Source organism: Oncorhynchus mykiss, chromosome 21 (genome assembly GCF_057628025.1).
Source record: "Oncorhynchus mykiss isolate SJ-2025 chromosome 21, ASM5762802v1, whole genome shotgun sequence".
In the NCBI taxonomy this organism is placed as follows: domain Eukaryota; kingdom Metazoa; phylum Chordata; class Actinopteri; order Salmoniformes; family Salmonidae; genus Oncorhynchus; species Oncorhynchus mykiss.
Genome location: NC_143042.1, coordinates 18,860,001 through 18,882,527, shown reverse-complemented (window position 1 = coordinate 18,882,527; position 22,527 = coordinate 18,860,001). Strand labels below are relative to the sequence as shown.

At 45.7% G+C, this 22,527-nt stretch overlaps 1 protein-coding gene across 1 annotated transcript in view; it reads left to right on the top strand.

Moving 5' to 3' along the window:
* LOC110501045 (transcription factor SOX-5) overlaps positions 1–22,527 on the top strand; it is a 98,973-nt gene that overhangs the window by 5,673 nt on the left and 70,773 nt on the right. The window contains 2 exon segments of the mRNA XM_090215049.1: positions 6,459–6,660; positions 14,089–14,296. Coding sequence (XP_090071175.1) covers positions 6,459–6,660; positions 14,089–14,296 — 410 coding nt within the window.

Here is a 22,527-nt window from a genome sequence, read left to right as displayed (position 1 = left end):
ACTGCATGAGCTGGCCCATGCCTTCTGTCCTCCCTGACAGCACACACACATGTACTTGGGACTACAAACATCGGCTGTGTGTGTGTGATGACATTGATGACAGTGACACTAGCCACTGTCTCATTGCCTTTTGTGGTTAATCTGGACAGGAAACGAGGTCGCTCCCTCAGCCTCCATTTCAGAGAAGAAAAACAGAGGATGCTTTGTGTGTGAGTGTGCGCCTGTGTCGATGCTGTCATGTTAGCATACAGTACATCTGCAATAATGCTACAAGGTTTCTCTCATTCCTTTATATGCTCTCCTCTTGTCGTCACCCATATGACATTGAGCATGTAACTGGAACTGAGTAGATAGAAAGACAGCCAAGTCAAGGAGATTGGCTGGTGTGTGTGTGTGTGTGTGTGTGTGTGTGTGTGTAGCCTTCTAGCTGAAATGGCTACTAGTCACCACAATAACCAGGGAATATCATTGACTCCATTGAAGTGTGGAGTCCTTAAGTCCACCAGCTTATGTGTTCCCTTTCTCCTGTTGCAGCCTCACTGTTCCCACTGACAGAGAGGACAGCCTATTAATAGATATTAGGCAATATCCTTAAGAGTCAGACAAGACACAGAGAGGAGGAGGAGGAGGAGGAGGAGGAGGAGGAGGAGGGACAAACAGCTGATTGTGTAAAGAAGGATCACTCAGTAAGACAATACTACAGCTATCCCAGTGCGCCACCTCAGAGAGAGAGAGAGAGAGAGAGAGAGAGAGAGAGAGAGAGAGAGAGAGAGAGAGAGAGAGAAAGAGAGAGAGAGAACAGAGTGTACGGAGAGTTAAAGAAGGGGAGGGTTGATACCATATTTCAATACCTGAGGGAACATTTGTTTAAACTCAGTCCTCGGGTGTTATACAGTGTACCTATGGAAATGCTGAGGTTTTCTGTACTTCTGTTTGATACGCTGTTCTGTTCCCTTACCTCAGACACTGTTGTGAAGTTATCTCTCACACACACACACATTCACACGCAGCTTACCTTCAACTGACTGACAGGTAGTAGGGGAAGGGTCGCACAGAGATGACATCACTACCTTTTGGGATGTGGATTTAAAGCCCCATTTTGATGTAATGTTGAAATTATTTTAAGCAGTCTAAATTTGACCTATATGAAATTCTAATATTCATTTATATCTGTTTACTATGCATGTTTATTCAGCAATTGAAGTACAGGATCACAGTTCAAATAGAGGATAATGGTTGTGTACATAAGACAGTTAATGTAGTATTCTCTAGAAAAACATTCTGATCTCTGTAGAAGAAGAGGGAGAATTATTACTAAGAGAGGGAAAGATAGATGAACAGAGAGATTTAGAGAAAGAAAGTGAGATAGAGATGGAACGAGAGAGAGGGAGGGAGAGAGAGAGAGAGGGAGAGAGAGAGAGAGAGAGAGTGAGGAGAGAGAGAGAAAGAGAGAGAGAGAGAGAGAGAGAAAATGAGACCGATGAGGAGAGAGAGAGGGACAGGCAGATAGAGACACAGAGATAGAGTGAGGGAGAGAGAGATAGAGAGAGTGACAGAGAGAGAGAAAGAAAATGAGACAGGTAAGGAGAGAGAGAGAGACAGAAAGAGAGTGAGGGAGAGAGCGACAGATAGAGAGAGAGACAGACAGAGAGAGAGCGACAGATAGACAGAGAGAGAGCGACAGAGAGAGAGAGAGAGCAACAGACTGAGAGAGAGACAGAAAGAGAGTGAGCGATAGAGCGATAGATAGAGAGAGGGACAGAGAGAGAACGACAGATAGAGAGAGAGAGCGATAGAGAGAGAGAGCGACAGATAGAGAGAGAGACAGACAGAGAGACAGAGAGAGAGAAAGAAAATGAGACAGGTAAGGAGAGAGAGAGAGACAGAAAGAGAGTGAGGGAGAGAGCGACAGATAGAGAGAGCGACAGATAGAGAGAGCGACAGATAGAGAGAGAGACAGACAGAGAGACAGAGAGAGAGAAAGAAAATGAGACAGATAAGGAGAGAGAGAGAGAGACAGATAGAGAGACAGAGAGAGAGAGAGTTGGGGAGAGAGAGAGCGACAGATAGACAGAGAGACAGAGAGAGGGGGAGAGAGACAGAGAGGGGGAGAGAGAGAGAGAGAGAGACAGACAGAGAGAGAGGGGGAGAGAGAGGGAGACAGAGAGCAGTCTGGAGGTGTGTGTAATATCATCTAGCATATAGGAGATGACTGCTTTGTTTCTCACTCAGTCTTCATGAAACATGAAACAAATCTTTACCCCCGTCGGAGCTCTTTAATATGAATGATTTAACACATCGCTACTGGGATGTGATGAGATACGGGGCCCAGCGTGTGTGTGTGTGTGTGTCTCTCTCTAGATTTGTGTGTGTCATCTCGTTCCTCTCTCTCTCTGTGCAGAGTCGTCGTTGAAGTGGGTCATTTGTGCTGGACTGGCTGGTGTTAAGTGAGTTAACCACTGGTCAGTCAGTCTGTGACGGAGATTAACAGTCAATCAGTCTACTTGGGTAGTTAATGGACAGTGTATTTGGCCGATTAGTGACTTAACAGCACATGTACATGTGTAATATGAGAGGGACTTAACACAGTAGCACTCAGTCATCATCAAAGAGATGAAGTCGTCCAGGGGAAGTGGTTCTTTAATCTAAGCTTAGTAGCTAACACTAACGCTCAGCCAGGGTGTGTGTGTGTGTGTGTGTGTGTGTGTGCGTGCGTGCGTGTGTGTGTGTGTGCGTGCGTGTGCGTTTTGAACCCACTAACTCCCACAGCAGTTGAGAGAGGAAGGTGGAAACCTGGACACTTGAGTCGTGAGCTCTGAACACATCAGATGTCCAGTTCTCTTTCCAGTGTCTCCCGTGTTGTTGATTAAAAGGATTGTTTTTACATCATGTATGGGTTGGATGGTTGGCGCTCAGAGCATCGCTGCATGTTCAGTTTGCCGTAAGGTCCAGTGGTGTGTGTGTGCGTGTGTGTGTGTGTGTGTGTGTGTGTGTGTGTGTGTGTGTGCGTGCGTGCGTGCGTGTGTGCCTGGTTTTATTTTCCCGGCTGCCGTGGAGAGAGGGGAGGTGTGTTTGGCATGTCTGTCTGTGTTCGCGCCACAGAAGGAAGGAGCGAAATTATGCTAATGGTCGCTAATTATGACCTTGGAGACTGGCTTTGCTGCCAATTTATCTACTTAATAAAGCTCTTCTTTTTAATCTCAACATCACTACTGTACATGCGTTCAATGTTTCATGGAGCAGCCTCTTGTGCAGGACAGGTCTGCCAACTTGAAATGAAATAGCTGCTATAACCTGCTCACCCGGTGTGCTGAGTTCTATAGTAATTAGACATCAAAGGCTTGGAGGAAAATAGACATTTTATTGCTCAAGAGGAGAGCTGTGAAAGGAGGAAGGATGGAGGGGTGAGAGGGGGACGGAGGGAAGAGAGGAGGGCACAGCAGAGAGGAGGAAAGAGGGGGGATGGAGGGGTGAGAGGAGGAGAGGAGAGGGTGTTGTGTCTAACCTCAGGAATATTCCGGAGTCACAGCATCCAACAGACTGGGTTCTTGTTCTCCTGAGAGGTGTGTGACCTGCCCAAAAGTTGATCTTAGATACACAGATCTAGGATCAGCTCTCCCCCCCCCCCCCCCCCCCCCCCCCCGCTGCTAACCTGAAGTATTAGGCGGTAAAACCCCAAACTGACCTTAGATCAGTGTGCAGGGATACTACTCCAGTCCTGTGTGGTGTCTAGAGGACATGGGAGGAGTGCAGCTGGGCAGAGAGGTGTGGACAGGACATGGGTGGAGGGGCGGTGGTCTAGTTAAGGTGCGGTAGACTGGTTGAGGTGGGGTGGACTGAGGGCGTTTGTGTGTGTGTGTGAGGAGGGGCTATGTTTATCGGAGTGGTGTGTGTAGGGTCGGTGTGTGTGTGTGTGTGTGTAGCAGAAACAAAAGGCTCCAGTGTGTGAGAGTGAAAGGAGGTAAAGTAAACAGCCTGTGATGAGAACAGACCTGCAGTGTGTGTGTGTGTGTGTGTGTGTGTGTGTGTGTGTGTGTGTGTGTGTGTGTGTGTGTGTGCGTGTGTGTGTGCGTGTGTGTGTGCGTGTGTGTGCGTGCGTGCGTGTGTGTGTTCGTGTGTTCATGTGCGTGCGTGTGTGTGTGTGTGTGCGCGTGCGTTTGTTCGCGTGTTCGTGTGCGTGTGTGTGTTCCTGTGTGTGTGTGCGTGCGTGCGTGTCGCGTGGCCTGTAGTTGATACAGCTGGGCCTTCCTCTCTCCCTGCCCAGAGTGTGAAACACTGGGGGAACTCAACACACACTTTCTAACGTTTCACAGATGATGAAGACATATATTTAGAAATATCACAATTGTTTTCATTTCTACACTATGTTGTTGTTTTGGAAAAACCAGTCTTACAATTTACTTTCATTTGATCATTTAAAATCATGTGTCAACATCACTGCTGTTTAAAGCATGTGTGGAATTCTGGAATAGGCATGTGCAGATAGTAGAATATACAAGTTAGCATATAGGCATATTGATATAGATAGAAGAATATATAAATATATACAGTATATATATATATGGGTGTAAGCACGATGTAGCAATTTGCGACTACACATGTGTACTATCAACAGAACCATAGATTTAGTGATTTTCTTCCCCTCCATGTCGCGTGGTTAAAGTCGCAGTCCCATAACTGCTGTGGGTTTTTCTCAGACCTTCCCTGCAGCGAGGAAACACTATATCTTGTTTGCCTTCATTTTTGTCATGAAGCAAATAAGCAGTAAATGATGTCTGAAAGTGGATCTGCGTGGAGGAACAACGCCAGACGTGAAGCCCAAGGAAAGCCAATAAATAGAGGGGATATAATCTGTTTCCAGGTCAGTGTTAAGGTCCTGGAGTGTTGTGGTTCTAGACCACAGTGATACTGTTGGGGAGGCCTGAGTCTGAAACAGACACACAGGTTGTGTCCCAATACACATATTTACGTTGTAAATAGTAGGCGTTTTGGGTACACGAAAATAGAACGTTTTATAGTATGTGACATTTTGGACATTTTGTATGCTTTAAATGCCAGGATGTCACACTCATTTCGGATTTTCATCTAGTAGAATTCACTGAACACTATTGAGGAACGAGAATAGCTGATAATCAGATAGAGTGACGTTCTGTAACAAAATATATGATGAAGCATTCTTGGTATATAGGTGCTTAGCACATTGGATTTTACTAAACAGTACATTGTAAATAGTATGTAGTACGATTAGTACACAGTATGCAGTTGTAGGAAGTAGTAGGAAAGACCGATTTCAGACACAGCCCCAGACTAGACAGAGGTGACTGGATTACTGGACTATTAATTAATACAGTGTAGAATTAAAAACAGAGAGCTCACTGAATACTGGCAGCTGCCACTCACTTCCTTGAAGGAACACTCAATACATTTGGCATCTGTTTGAACCTCTAGGGACAGCAGTCCTGCTCAGAAGGTTTAGGTATTATCCTGTTTGTCTCCTCCTCCTCCTTCTCAAACAGAATGGTTGTTGGTGTCGGTGCTGGAAATACAGTTTAGAATCTTATGCTCCAAGCCTGTTGCTCCTCGCATGTCTGACTTTCAGCGTATACATTAGTGTTTCGTATTCTCACCCCCCCCCCCCCCCCCCCTCTCTCTCCAACCCCCCCCTCTCCCTCCTCTCACCCTGGGTCATCGTAACAGTGGCTTCAAGGCTGAACGAGAGCCTTTGAAAGCACTTAGGGAGACGCTGCCAGCCGTATTAAACTCTATTATTGGAACGTATTCATTTTGTCCCTATTCACCGGGGGGCACATTTATGTTGGGGAGAGTTCATCTAATAGATGCCACTGTTCTTCCCCTCCCTCTGCTTTCAATGGGAAACAAAGGCAAAGTAACAAATGCACAGCCTCTATGTTTGTTATATTCACTGGTATCGTCAGAGCCGAGGTTTTCATACACATCACTGTCAGCGTGCTGCTGGAGTGAAAGGGCCTGTGTCAGGCCTCGGCCATTTGTCATAAGATGTCAGCCCAACCTGGCTCCATTTGCAGTAATGGGTTATTGCGTACCGTGTGTGTGTGTGTGTGTGTGTGTGTGTGTGTGTGTGTGTGTGCGCTCTGAAAGGACCTGATGGTAAACATGGATGTGATTGTGTTTGAAGGTCTAAAGAGCTTTTCCTCTGGCTAGCGGATGTAGATGATTTACTGTATATTATTATAGTGGGTATTATCTGCAGAGAGAGAGAGAGAGGTCTTGGGATTCAGAGACACAGAGAGCGGGCCATTGGGGACCATTGAATAATAGGGAATTAATAATGATGAACTATTTCTATAAATATAACTATTGAAATGAATCAACGGCTAGTGTTTCTCCCACTGTCACCCACAGCTCATATTACATCCCTGAATGTTTCATACTCACTCTCCCCCTCTCTCTTCTTTCTCTCTCTCTGTTTTTTCCAGGATGTCTTCCAAGCGACCAATCTCTCCATATGGGGGGACAGATGGAGAGGTAGTCATGGCAACCAGCAGACAGAGACTGGAAGAGGAAGAGAGAGATGATGGACAGGCTGTCATGCACCTCCCCCTGACTCCCTACTGCAGCAAGGTGTCCCCCCGCTCGCCCCGCCCCCTGGACAGCCCCCCCACCCTGCACAGTGCCATGGTAAAACAACCCCTCGTTGTCTTCATATCATATAACTGCTCTTATTGGCTACTTGGCTTTGTTTCGACTCTTCTAATTGGTCGTCTGGAGTTTTAAATCCTGCCACACTGTCAAGGTGGAAGTTGGCACTTAAGGACTGGTCTAGGATCAGTTTATCCTCATTTATCCTTCATTAGATTGTAATTACAGAGAGTTGTAGTTATGGCATCCGGTTTTGAAGTAACACATACTTCCAACAGAGGAAATAATATTGGGGGGAAACTGGACACAAAAGATGCTCGAGAGTGCTCTTATGGTGTGAATCGCGTTTCCTTTTTGTTTTAGTGTGAAAGCCTGTGTCTGTGCTGTATCGAGGCATGGAGACAGCGAGGCATGGAGACGTGGACATGTGTGACTGTCAGTGTGAGCCATGTCAGTGAGTCATGTTCTGCTGGGAAAAGGGTGACTGTGTGTGGTGACAGTAAATGCATATAATCATTGGGATGTATAGGTGTGTGTGTGTGCGTGTGTGTGCGTGTGTGCGTGCGTGTGCGTGTAGCCTCAGTAACCCTCATAGTTTCCTCACGTTAGCCTCACGTTGAGCCACACCTGAAGAGCAGCTAGCTGAAAGCAGCACATTGTCTTCAGACCTTTCACCTGTACCACCACACAGCAAATGTTGTGAGATGACTCTGGCTGTAAAACAATGAAAGGGTGATTAAGGACCATAATGGTAAGCTAATTATGTAATTAACCTGCTGATTGCACATCAGACTGGACTCTGCTGCCTGTCAGACAACAGTCACTGACTGTAAACCAAAGTCCTCTTTCTCGCTCTCCCACCGGGAAGATAGACGTTGTCATGGCATGCTGTTGACAGTAGGTTTTGGACCTGATGTTTGGGAGACTACAGGTTATATAGCCTTTGTAATGTTCAGATAATAGTGGGAGGTATTTTTAAACTGAGACATTAGATCAGGCATTGGTTTGAAATGTTAACACGTTTAGTAATGATTATTGTTTTAAGTGTGATGAATCACGTATTAATGAATAATTCAAGTATAATTATATTTCCTTGTATTATTATTATTATTATTATTATTACTTAGGCCTATGCTACAAATATAATCTCCAAATTCCGTACGTATTTCAACACTATAAATTCCACTATACAGGAGATGCGATTTGAGCCAGTTGGTTGACTGACAGCAGAATCAGTAAAAGGAGAAGAAGGAGGGGTGCGCCCGCATAATATTTGATGTGGATTATTAAAGCGCGACCGAGCCGTCTCCTGGACAGGGTGGATTTAGCGCAAACGGCAAGGCTTGGCATTTGTAAGATGTTAAGTTTTGCTACGGCTTTACCCTCTCAATCCGCTCTGCGCTGACTGGCAGAAGAGTTGAGAGAGAGAGAGCTTTACACCGCGCGCCTCGGAGGGGCTTTGTCACGGCAATTGTATAAAGTGATATGGGAGAGGAAATGGACTGCGCTCGTCCCCGGGTAGTGGCGGCTGTAGAGGCAGCATCCGCCAGGAGATTACCGCGCTTTATCTTGTCATGGTAAATTAACACGGCAGCGAGGCGCGCTCCCCAACACACTGACCTCTTCATCTCTCCAAGCTGCCACTCTGAGTTGAGAGGAGAGGAGAGGAGGTGCAGTTAAAAAAACGAACACTTTCCCCCCCCTCGTGTGTGTTTGTAGAAGTAAATGAAGGTGCGCATTTATCCTTTCTTTCTTTCTCCACTTCTTCCCCTGAGTTGTACGGTTAGTAGCCTAATCAAACAGTTAAATTGCGTTAGCGTGGGAAGGATTTCACAGACATGTAGTAATGGATAGGTATTAATTACTGTACCCTTTGTCCGTTTAATAAGGTCCTGCCGCGCGCTCAAGAAACAAAAAAACAGCAACAACAACAATATTCATCTGCTTATTTCAGGTCCAGATTCTCCAGGCGCCGCCTGCCTTCGATTCGATTTTTTTTCGTATGAATTTTGACAGATTTGAAGCAGCACACCAAGCACTTAAACCAAACGCAGTGGTCACACTTAGTTTCTCCTGCCAGTGCTGTCATAATGAATAAACACATGCTTGCTTGTAGACAATTAAGGGCCTCTTAAAAATATTGGCATGCATTGATTTAATAAACTGTTATTTAAAATATACAAAATAAAGCTGCGCATTTCTGTTTAGGTAAATTTAACTGGAATAGCTCGACCATTTTGTGCAATGATTTAAAAACAAAATAGATCATAGGACTATTATTATTATTGCATTTTAATATATATATATATATATATATATATATATATATATATATATATATATATATATATATATATATTTAAGTTATGATTATTATTGTGAAATTGTAAATTATACATTATTAGATAAAATAAGAACACGTTTTTACTACAGTGTGTGGATGGGATGGTCTTTGTAGGTTATGTGAGGTGAGTATTTGTCCTCCAAGCTGAGATAAGATGGGGGGTGGGGTAAGGAGTGTGGGGTAGGGTTAGGCTGTGAGTAGGCCAACCGGTGTGTGCGGATGCCACAACAGACTCAGAGTCAGAGAGCAGACGAGGTGTGTGTTTAGACTCACGCTAAAAGGATTGGGATTGTTTGAGCAGTGTCTATGTGTGTGTGTGTGTGTGTGTGTGTGTGTATGGCAGCGCTGGCTTAAGACCAGTGAGTAGGTGTCAGTGTCACCTCCAGGAGCAAGCACTTACATCCCTCTAGTGTATGTGCGTGCGTGTGTGTGTGTGTGTGTGTGTGTGTGCGCGCGCTTCAGATGCCTCCTGTGACTCCCACTGCCAGATTGGCCATGCCTTAATTGTCGACACCACGGCACCACACATTAAACACATACACCGTCCCAACTTGGAGACATGGCAGAGAATTGCACCCCCTCAATTGCTACTGTTAGTGTTGCTCTGTTCTGCTTCAAACCCACACAGGGTGGAGGGGTGTGTGTGCTCTGATGTACCAAGAGAGAGAAAAATGTACCCAGAAAGAGAAAAATGTACCCAGAGAGAGAAAAATAGAGAGAAGGGGAAAGACAGAGGGACAGAGAGAGAGAGGGACGGAAACAGAGAGAGAAAAAGAAAGAAACCGAGACCCTCTAAGGTAAATGGGTAGGTTTCTCCTGGAGGGCAATGGAGAGAATGAAGGAGGGAAGAGGAAGACGGAGGAATAAAAAGAGAGAGGGAACATGAGCATCTGTGCTGGCGGATGGAAAAAATAGCATTTTGCATTTTTTTTGGCAAGAGTTAAGTGTGTTTAAATCTGCCTCTCCTCACAGATGAGCTTAAGAAGACAAAAGTTGTTTAATTCTGTTCCCATGCAGAGGCACTAAAGGGATAAAGAACGGAGAGAGAGAACGAGAGCAAGGAGGAGAGGGAGAGAAGGAGAGAGGCGCAGTTTCACTTTGTTACAGCCGTTCGGAAGAGAATTGACATCTGCAAACTAAAGGCAGCAGAACCACCCACACTGTCAGCCTGCCACATCAAATACATAGACTCACACTCACTGGCGCATGCTACAAACATACTGGCACTCACACAAACATACTTAAACACCACCCAAGCATACACAGACATGCATACACACATAGACACACACAGACGCAGACAAATAAGCATTCTTTCTTTTTTAGACAGAGTCTAACATTTACAGTATTTATAAATACATTTTTATTATTAAAAACATGCTCTCTCTAGTATGTGCACACACACACACACACACACACACACACACACACACACACACACACACACACAAATACAATCAGGTCTCTGTAAGATAGGTTGTCAGGCGGATTCCTGAGTTGGACTTGCCGTTTGTTGTGGTCTTCTGCAGGCTACTTGAATAGCTTGAGTAAATATGTTGTCCGTGTATGGCGGGTGGATTATAGTATGGAGTATGGTGCTATGTGGATGACAGTCAAAATGTAGCCGGCTTTGAGGAGGAATCATGTTGTATTAATTCTCTTTGATTAAGAAATGACCCTCATTGTGGCCGTCTCAAGATGTCGTGTGTAGATTTGAAGAAGGGAGGGAAAGAGATCCGAGCATACTCCACCATCCCTCCATCTCGCTCTCTTTTCTGTTTGTTTTTCTTTTCACGACGTCTTTTCTAGAAATAAAGAGTGCTGCCTTGCTAAGTATGCAGTGGATTAAATAAATGGGATGTGACAGGTGTGACTGGGCTGGTGGAGATGCCATGCTTCACTAATGTGGGCAGATCCAGTCACAACCGATGGAAAACCTCTGCCATTCTCCTCTCTCGCTCTCTCTCTCTCTCTCTCTCTCTCTCTCTTTCTTTTTATTTCTTCTTCTCTCTTTCAGCCTCTCTCGCTCTCTCTCTCTCTCCTCTCCCCCTTTGGCTGTTTCTGGTCTCATCAATAAGGTTCTCATGTGACTTCCCTTATCCTAGGAGGGAAGGATGGAGAGACTGTGTTGTCACATCACTGTAACAGTACTAAAAAGTTCAAACCAAGCCCCCGTCCCCCCGTCCACTGCACACAGAACCCCCCTGACGCCCCACACCTACACCCCCCGCCCCCCCGCTTGACGACGGTTTACCAGCACACAGTAAGCATGCTCCAGTGTCAGCCGAGAGAGAGAGAACAAACACCATTGTAAATACAACCCATATTTATGTTTATTTAACTATTTGCCCATCTTTACAACACTGTATATACTGTAGTCATAATATGACATTTTAAATGTCTCCAGTTAATTACTGTTCATTTTATTCAGCTTATTTCACTTTTGTTTATTATCTATTTCACTTCCTTTGGCAATGTAAACATATGTTTCCTATGCAAATATAACCCATTGAATTGGAATTGAATTGAGAGAGCGAGAGAGAGAGAGAGGGTGGAAAGAGAGATCGCAAGATGAAAGGAGCGTTAACAGTTCTGTAGCCTTCAGTGATCAGCAGACTAGATGGCCACCTCATTAGAAACGTGGAGATCGCGGGACAAAAACACAGAACCGCCACTATTATACTTTACCGTGACCAAGGAACCTGGCGACATGTCTCACCTATTGAATTTCACTTATTGCTCTGGCTATCCACTGGCGTTCATTCACGTCCCTAAAACCCATCTGTGAGTGAATTATTGAACGTGTTGACTTCCTCTCTGGGAGTGGTGTGAGTGAGTGTACATGTATACAGTCCCTAGGAGGAGTCGGGGAAAGTGACAGCACTTTCCCAGGTGAGAATCTGTTCCCTTCTGGACTTTGCTCGTCTCTCTGCTATAACGTGCCGGTTCGTTGACAATGAAAGTCATATCAATATTACAAGGTGAAACCAACTGACTTCAGACCTGCGGAATGATCTGCTGTGGATGGTGCAGTTCATAGTAGACAGTTACGGTATGTGGCAGCGATATTCATCAGGAAACTACTGTACCTCCATCAGGAAATGAGTTCAGTACCTCATCTGCTCATTTAACCTTTATTTAATTAGGCAAGTCAGTTAGGAACAAATTGTAAATTCTTATTTACAATGACTCTAACCCGGACGACGCCCTATAGGAGCACGGCCGGTTGTGATACAGCCTGGAATCGAACCAGGGCCTGTAGTGACGCCTCTAGCACTGAGGCGTCAGATGCAGTGCCTTAGACCGCTGTGCCACTTGGGAGTGTAAAACACTGGCGTACCTCCTAAAGGTGTGAGATAGGCCAAGCATTCCCAGTCCTCTGTCTTTTCCCTGGGATAAACTCATTGTCTGCCACACAAACAACACACACACCCATCACACACACACATACATGCGCACACACGCTCACGCACACGCGCGCACACACACACACACACACACACACACACACACACACACACACACAGCGGGTGTTGCTGCCCTAAGCATCTACACTTCTCTCTGGAAAAAGCCAGGGAGATCTTTTGTCAAGTTTAATTACAAAACAGGTCAGGTATTTGCAGACAAGGTCAATCGTTCATCTGTAAATCAGGGTTAATCTTTGACTAATCTGTTCCTATTATCTCACACCACCTGTTTTAGTGTGTTGTGTTGTGGGTGTGGGTGTCCGTGCGTGCAGTGTGATGTAGTGTAAGTGTGTGTACGCTTGTTAAAGTTGGCAGCTGAAGTGTGCGTGCAGACACAAAGCTGATCACGACAAGGTCGTCACCACATTGTCACAGTTCATTTAGTTGAGACCCCGCGAAATCTCTTGACAGGACAGTGGAGTTGGTATATCAAAGGTTATGATTCCAGGATGTTCTTTGATGTGAAACTTACAGTTTCTGGTCGCTGTGTGTACATTTTCTGTACATTTTTGGGATGGCGATGCAACTTAAGTTTATTGTCACAAATAAGCTCTTTCACCAAGAAAAGTTGCAAGTGAGACATTTGGACTAGCAGGGAATGCTTATTGGATCTCTTTCAAAGTGAAACGGTTTAGTCTTTGAAAGACATGACAGTAGCTCTCTCCCAACAGCCTGAGTGAAATCCTGTGTGTTTTATGTCTTTCCTCTGTTAACCACCTCCAAGTCAGTGGCATGCAGATTCCTTAGGATCCAGCAGAGAGTGAGTGCCCTAAACTTAAGATGGCTGGCCACCGATGAAAGTGTAGCACAGCCAGCTAAAAGAAGGAGAGAACGAGGGATAGTGAGAGGGAGGATGCCAATTACTGTCGTCTTCCTCTCCTCCATACGGATCTCTTGAGTTTTACATTTGAATCTTGTCTGGATTTCCTTTCTTCCTACGCTCTTCCCTTTCTCTCTCTTCTCCTTCGCTCATCCCCTTATACTTCTCTACTTCTCCCCATCTCCTCTCTTCCTCTCTGTGGCTGTTCTGTGAGTGAGTTTGAGAGACTGGTTTTGCCACAAACATCAGCAATAAGCTGAATTCAAACTCTAATTAATGGAATATTATTAAATGTCCAACTCAGCCATTTTTATCTCAATATAAAATCATTTCTGGGGAACAATTAAGTACCTTAGTGTGAATGATTTCAATTAAAATGGTCAAAAAGAAACAAAAATAGCTTCTAAGCAAATAATTTTGCTAGGACTGTCTGGGAATGGCCTGAGTGGGCAGGAGGAAACAGAAAACTAGCTGTTATTGGCAGAGAGGTTTGGAACTATATTTCTTATTGGTCTATTAACGAATTAACTGCCTGGTGATGTCACCAAGCAGGCTAAAACTCCATCCCACCAAAAAAGCTCTCACACTGAAAGGGGAAATATCATAATTTTCACAATTTCACAATATTATTCCAACCTCATAGTGTGGAAATATATGTAAGACAATCATGTTTATGAATGCACTGGGCCTTTAATACAAGTACTCATACTTCCTCTCCCCTATTCTCTCTCTCTCTCTCTCTCTCTCTCTCTCTCTCTCTCTCTCTCTCTCTCGCTCTCGCTCTCTCTCGCTCTCTCTCTCTCTCTCTTTTTCTCTCTCTCTCTTTCTCTCTGCAGGACCAGGATGGCAGTAAGGGTTGGTCTCTGAGCCCCTACCCCCAGCACAACTCCTCTACCTCTCCAGGCAGTAAGCAGCAGGTGGAGGAGGGGGGTTCAGGGGCCGCAGCGCTGGGGACCCCAGAGAGACGTAAGGGCAGCCTGGCTGACGTGGTGGACACACTGAAACAGAGGAAGATGGAGGAGCTCATCAAAAACGAACCAGAAGGTCAGTCACCATGTACAAAGATGTACTGCTCTGTATCGCTTTCTCTTTTCTCCCTATCACTCTCCATTGCTCTCTATTTCAATTCAAGGGCCCAATTGACATGGGAAACATATGTTGCCAAAGCAAGTGAAATAGATAATAAACACTTAGTGAAATAAACCAATAAAAATGTACAGTAAACATTACACTTACAAAAGTTCCAAAATAATAAAATAACCTGTACTGTGCACACACACACACACACACACACACACACACACATGCCCTATCACTTTCTTTCTCTCTCTGTCTCTCTCTCTCTCTCTCTCTCTCTCTCTCTCTCTCTCTCACTATCTATCTTTCTCTTTTTCACTCTCTTACTCTCTATGTTTCTCTCTCTTTCTCTTTCGTTTTCTCTCTCACTTTACCCTTTAGTAGCAGGTGATAGTGCCAGGTCTCCCTCCCTCAATTGCTCCATGCTAACGAACACATTTTGTAACAGCCTGGTGACTGTCTGTGTTTCTGTAAGTGTATGGGTGTGTGTGTGTGGGTGTGTGTGTGTGTGTGGGTGTGTGTGTGTGTGGGTTGGTGTGTGTATGTGACAGAGAGAGTCATCCCTTTGTTTGATGGCAGTCAGCATCAGCTGTCCAGAGCCATTGTCTAACAACCACTTTGCATATATATTACAAGCTGATAGTACAGGGACCATCAGCCTTTTACTGCTCTCTCTCCCCTCTCTCTCTCTCTCTCTCTCTCTCTCTCTCTCTCTCTCTCTCTCTCTCTCTCTCTCTCTCTCTCTCTCTCACACACACACACTCTCACTTTAGCCTTTAGTAGCAGGTGATCTCTGTGTGCTTTCGTGTGTGTTCTTTCTTTCAATTTTTGGCTAAAATGACATATCCAAACCTGACTGCATGTAGCTCAGGACCTGAAGCATATATATGCATATTCTTGATACCATTTGAAAGGAAACACTTTGAAGTTTGTGGAAATGTGAAGGTAATGTAGGAGAATATAACACATTCGATCTGGTAACAAATTATACAAAGAAAAAAAAAATGTTTATTTTGTACCGTCATATTTGAAATGCAAGAGAAAGGCCATAATGTATTATTCCAGCCCAGGCGTAATTTAGATTTTGGCCATTAGATGGCAGCAGTGTATGTGCAAAGTTTTAGAATCATCCAATGAACCATTGCATTTCTGTTCAAAATGTTGTATCAAGACTACCCAAATGTGCCTAATGTGCTTAGTTCATAACTGTGCACTCTCCTCAAACAATAGCATGGTATTCTTTCACTATAATAGATACTATAAATTGGACAGTGCAGTTAGATTAACAAGAATTTAAGCTTTCTGACAATATCAGATATATCTATGTCCTGGGAAATATTCTTGTTACTTGCAACCCCATGCTAATCTCATAAGTGCACATTAGCTCAACCCTCCCGAGGATGGGACACCGATCTGTAGAGATCCTTAAGAGGCTTTTTAGTGGAAATGTGTCTATGTGTGTGTGTGTGGGTGTATCCAGCTGCTGCTGCGTGTGTGTGGACACCTTGACTTTGCTCAGACTCTTGAGTATGCCACACAACAATTTTACAGTTGATCCCTAAGTCCAACAGGCCGAGGCCAGGACAAGAAAGCCAGCAGTGTATGCATGCGGGCATGTGTGTTAGTGTGTGTGTACAGTACAGGTTATTTATAGTACATATAACAGACCGCCACACTGCATGGAGGTGTGTGTAGACCAGTCAGTGTAACAGGCCCTGTACAAAGTCATTTGCTCCAAGCATTTCTTCATATGTGGCCGTGGGCCATTATTAGGACAAATGTTTATATTACAATTTCTGCTTCAAAGTCCCATAATATACTGGAGTTATTTTCTTCTGCCCTTGAAATAATACACTATTCTACCTGTGGCTGTTTTGGCTCTGCATTGAGCCCCACAGTCCAGTTCCACTTCACAGAGGGCCCAACAAGTGAGAAAACAGTGCTGGGGGCATGTGTGTTTTCACGCTTGTGTGAGTCCCAGAGACTTATGGTTTTGCCAGTTATAGTTGGCCTACATTCAGCTCCACTCAGGTACGGTTGTTCCAGTTGGTATGTGGAGTTTATCTAGCTAGTCATAATGTCAAAAAGGTTATTTTGAGTTTGGTGGAAAAGACCCGCAATAAACAGGGTTGTTTGTAGAGATTCTGAGAAGTGTGCTGTTGGCTAGAAGCTGTGAAACTTTTTGAGTTCTGTTGTTGGATTGGGTTTATTGTACAAGAGGACTCCGTGGTCTGGCCATACTATAACCACAATAATATCTGTGAGTCAGGCAGTACAGATACAGACGAAGACACACACACACACACACACACACACACACACACACACACACACACACACACACACACACACACACACAGTTCGAGAGCAGTAGCGGTAGCTTCACACACTCCATTAGCAGAGCTACAGTGCCACATCAGAATGGGTAGTGCCATTATCTCCCCGACCGTTGCCGTTAAACTGAAACACCCTAACAAAAGGCCTCAGCGCCTTGAGAGCAGACACACACACACACACACACACACACACACACACACACACACAGAACTCCCAATCTATAATAGACACACACACAAGACAGACAGAACAGAAAGGCATAAAGAGGGGAGGAAAGAAAAGGGGGGATGAAGAGTGAGGGTGGAGACAGACAGAGAAAGAGAGAGAGAGAGAGAGACCCTACTATATAAAAATCCATTCCATCCTTCTCTGCCCTCTCTCTCTCTCTCTCTCTCTCTTTCTTGCTTTCTTTCTCTCTCTCTCTCCCAGCTACCCATTGTTTTGTTGTGTTCCCCACAAAGCCCATTAGCAGCAAACGGCAGGTTGGGATGAAACATTAATGAAGGCTTTAATCATTATGAAAGGCCTTTATTAATACTGCTGCAGTCCCCCTTTCACACACTGCCTGCCTCCAGCTGGATCAATGGCACACACACACAGGGACGCGGGCACACACACACACACAGGGACGCGTGCACACACACACACAGGGACGCAGGCACACACACACACACAAGGACGCGGGCACACACACACACACACACAGGGACGTGTGCACACACACACACAGGAACGCAGGCACACACACACACACACAAGGACGCGGGCACACACACACACACACACACACACACACACACACACACGCACACACACACAGGGACGCGGGCACACACACACACACACACACACACACACACACACACACACGCACACACACACAGGGACGCGGGCACACACACACACACATACACACACACACAGGCTTGCAAAAATACATGTTAGCGCACACTCACACGCACACTTACCCCGGTATAGGCACATGTGCTGTGAAGAAAGGGATGTGAGAGAAGGACTAAAGAGATGGTCAGAAAACAATAAACACCCTAAAAACAGGACTAGAAAGGGGAAAGGAGAAGAGGAGAGAGAGAGAGGCTGGCTTTATATAACCAGGCCTTGAGCTAGACACTAGCCATGTTCTCTTAGACACTCGCCTTATGTAAAACCAGCGTCTCCACACACACACACACACACACACACACACACACACACACACACACACACGCACACACACACATACACACACACTGGTCCAGGGTTGAGGCAGAAGTTACAAATACATAGTTTTTAATCAGTGGGACCAGTGCTGCTCTACTTAGTGGCTAGATAAATGTGGCATGGTACAAAGACATGCTGGAGTGTGTGTGTAAGATACTGGGTCAGTACAGACTGCCTCGTCTCCCCTGTGTCTCTGTGTGTGTGTGTGTGTGTGTGTGTGTGTGTGTGTGTGTGTGTGTGTGTGTGTGTGTGTGTGTGTGTGTGTGTGAGTGAGAGAGAGAGAGAGCACTGAGCAGCCCAGCTGGCTGAGCCACTGCCAGAGAGAGCCCAAGCAGGAGTAGCACTGTTGGCCTTTAATAAATGACTAGCCATAGAGCTCCCTTATCGACTTTGTGATGTTACCCCGCGCTCACACACAACACATTCCTCTTCTGCCTACCTGTTACCCCCGAGACACACACACACACCGCTGCGTGATAATGCTGGTTTTAAATTGTGTCAGATGTTGAGTAGAGAGTTGGAAGTGTGTGAAGAGGAGTTGATGGGGGATGTGTGTGTGTGTGTGTGTGTGTGTGTGTGTGTGTGTGTGATTCCGTGCTGGAGTGAATGTGTGTGTGATTAGGACAAATAATGAGAGCAGATCAGAGAGCAGCACGGGGGGGCGCAGGGGTGAGAGGAGGGCCAGGTCTGGGCTTAGGAGGGACAGCACTGGGGCTGGATTGACACACACACAGGGAGCCAGGGACAGGCACTTCACTGTTGGCTGAAGTTAACCCTCCCCTGCCTCTACTGGACTGTACGTTTAACCTATAGTAACACACACCTCGATTAGGTAGCACACACGCCACTGTTGTATAGCGAGTGAAATATACAAGCGAGATAGAACCAGATCATAGAGGAAACTAGCTGCAGTATTTGGGGCACAGATGTTCATCTCAGCCCCTAGAGTGATACTGCCTCTGCCCTGGCAACTCACCAGTCCTCCTCGGTCCACGCAGTCCCCCTCTCTCTCCCTTCCTCTCTGTTTCCCTCTCTCTCACCTGTCCCCCTTCCTCTCTGTCTCCCACTCTCTCTCACTCTCAGTCCCCCTCTCTCTCCCTTCCTCTTTGTCTCCCTCTCTCTCGCTGTCCCCCTTCCTCTCAGTCCCCCTCTCTCTCCATTCCTCTCTGTCTCTCCTCTCTCCCCCCTCTCTCTCACTCTGCTTCTCCCCACCCCCTCTCTCCCTGCCCTGGAAACTCACTCTGCTTCTCTCATTCCCTCTCTGTCTTTCTGCCTTTCCTGTCCCTCTCTGAGTCCTGCTCAGGGTGAATTCATGGTCAGGGCCACTCTGGCCCCCCTTCGCCTCCCTCTGAATGCTTGATATTGACTAATATAATATTTGCCTGGTAGTTTGAATAGGCTGGTAATCTGTACTGTATCTCTGTATCTCTACTGTTCTCTATGTACGCTGTATTACACATGTTGACTGTAAAGCTGTAGTCAGGTGGTGCAACAACACTTTTCAGAGAGGAAGTAAGGAGCCTCTCTCATGGTGCTGCTCTGGGTTCAGGCCATCCAGGATGTCTTAAGGGCAGGTCCCAGGTCAGGTGTAACGGCAGCTTTATGATCTGTGGGGTTGTAGACAGAGCTAGGGGTCTGGGGGAATGGGCTGTTTTTACTGCCGAGGGGGCTGTGACTTATGCGCGCACAAACACACGTACGTACGCACGCAGACGCCCGAAACACACACACACACACACGTCTCCATATCTAAAATGCCAATCACTAACGTATGTCACAGAGCACATTTATTTTCATGGTGACGAACAAAACAACTCCAGCTCGCTTTTAGAGCCAGTGGGGCATTTTATAGCACAGCACTTAGCCAGGGACATTGTGCCACACTAGCACACACTGGTAGGAGCTCACTCACGCATCCATACGCTTGAATGGCTAACAATAGGAAGGGCGGATACATTCCCCGAAGAAGAAGAGAACAAGAAAGGAGGAGATAGAAAAGAAAATGAAAGAAAGAAAGGGGCCTTGAGAACTTGAGGGAGCCCAGCAGACTCTCTCTCTCTCTCTCTCTCTCTCTCTCTCTCTCTCTCTCTCTCTCTCTCTCTCTCTCTCTCTCTCTCTCTCTCTGTCTGTGTGTCAATCCCCTGGGCTAGCTAATCCTCCACAGGCCCCTCTGCTGTCTCAAAGTGTCCAACACACATACACACATGCACGCGTGCACGCTTGGACACACACACACACACACCGTTGAGTTCACAGCCCTAGCGTGGGAGAGAGGGAACCTCCATATGTGATTTCCACCAGTTGGTAGTAATTAGTTAGTTGTATAAATTAGCATTAAGTGCAGATTGTTGCATTGTTCATGATGATCCCCCTTTTGCTGTGGGAAAAACGAAGGAGTTAAACAGTGAAGGAGGAGAGGTTGAAAAATGCTGTTTTTCGACCCTGTACAGAGAGAGAAATGTCTCCTCATCTCCAATTAGAGAAGGAAGGGAGGAGAGGGAGGAGAGAACAGAAGGAAGGGAGGAGAGGAGGCGAGAGGAGAGGGAGGAGAGAACAGAAGGGAGGGAGGAGAGGAGGAGAGAGGAGAGGGAGGAGAGAACAGAAGGGAGGGAGGAGAGGAGGAGAGAGGAGAGGGAGGAGAGAACAGAAGGGAGGGAGGAGAGGAGGAGAGAGGAGAGGGAGGAGAGAACAGAAGGGAGGGAGGAGAGGAGGAGTGAAAAGAAGCAGGGTTAATGTTGTGTTTTGTTAAACTGTTGTGAGTATTCACGCCACCATAGCAGTTCATCAACAGGATCACGTTGTTCCGACAGCCCAACCCCTTCCTTGTTGCTTCGTCTCATTCTGACACTCGTGTTAAGAATTCTTCCTGGAGCTGGAGGAAAGCACAAGTCTCTCTCTCTTTTACCAAGGCGAACATGAACGGATATCTATTGTATTCCAGCTACCGAACTCAAGTCAATCCATTTTCTTTGTGGCATGAGAACCAGGCTGGAAGACTTGAGAGGAACCTGAGGCCTATTGTGAGGCGGCCATTGTTCCTTCCTATGAAAGGCACATTCAAGTCACTTTTTATCGAATTGTTTTCGTCTGCTTTTCACTTTGTATTCTCTACCCCAGGCTTGCACAAGACAATCAATGGAGATGAAACACTCCCCTTTAAATGCTTTCTCTCAGCCCAGATGAGCGATATTAAGAAGTGAATAGTGTGTGTGTGGATGGGGAAAGCGAGGCCCTAGCTATTGTGCTCTACGTGGCTTATAAAAGGAGCTTATAGAGCGGTCCCGCGGTCTTTCTGTTCCTAGTGAACAGCCCTGGATGGGAAAAGCTGGGCCGGCTGTCTTTGTGTTACTGCGTGTGCGTAGCGTTGTGTTGTTGCCCTCCCGGCGTGCCATTAGGAAGGCCACAAAAGCCCGGAGTTCATGAATCAGACAGGGTTTCCGTAGCCGGAGCATTGTGAACGCGCTGTGCCGCGCTGCTAATGCCAACCCGAGAGTGACTGTTCTGCTCCGTTCCATAGCCCTGTCATCTAGTCAGAGCCCAGACCTCTCACAGTCTCCGTGAGACAGCTCCAAAGGTCCAATGTAGAGCCAGTGTCATTGAGATTCATGAAATGGAATCTTGGAATGTTCCGTGAAGTGGCAGACACGGCAGTGTGCTCTGTGTTCTAGAGGGGAGCTATAGCTCAACAATCCATACATTCACCATGGACTCTTTTTACAGAGTCAATCTGCACGGACGTGTTCATTACGGATGGCAGAGGAATGCGTGTATAATATAGAAGGGTTTGTCAATGGATGTGACATTGTGTTAAGTTAACTATGTGGATGAAAACGGGGACTATTCCCTCAATGTGGGAGCTTTTATATCTTTGTATTGAAAGTTAGTAGCTGTAATGAACTTGCGCAGGCACACACACATTACATACACATTACACACTCACACACACACACACACACACACACACACATGCACATACACACACACAGTACAAACGCATTCACACAAACACTAGCAACACAAAAAATATATATTTTTGTATTATTTTTAGATAGAATATCCAAACCTTTTATATTCTATCGTGGTATAATCCGTATGCAAATGTTCAGACGACAACGGTATCTATTAACATACTAATGCTAGTTTGACTAAATGCGGACATTTGGACGTTAACGCTAAATAATGGAATGTAATATCTCATGAATATGCAACATTGAAGCATTTCAAAAACCTTTGTGGCCACCGATACAAAAATGAAATGGTTGATTATATTCCCGTTTCGTAACGGCGAACACATCAACATTAGCTCCCGCTGACAAAGAGCTTTTTGAAACTTTTTGCATTACAGGGTCACTGTACTATCCAATGAAGTGCTCTACTTGTCGCACATATGAATGAAAGACTGAATCCGTGCTGCACACACAAAGACGGCTTGTTACCTGAAACGTGACACGGGTGGAACTCTGATGCAGATATTTGAGTAAGTAAAGGCAGCCATATCCAACACAACAGTTAAACATGTAATCGCTCCTCTTCATCAACTCACTGTGAGTGTTTAGTTCGGTCGTTGTGTCTACTTTAGGCCTTTGCCTCTGGCAATTTGCATGTCTCTACACTGGTACGTAAGCATGTAGCTTAGTTTGTAA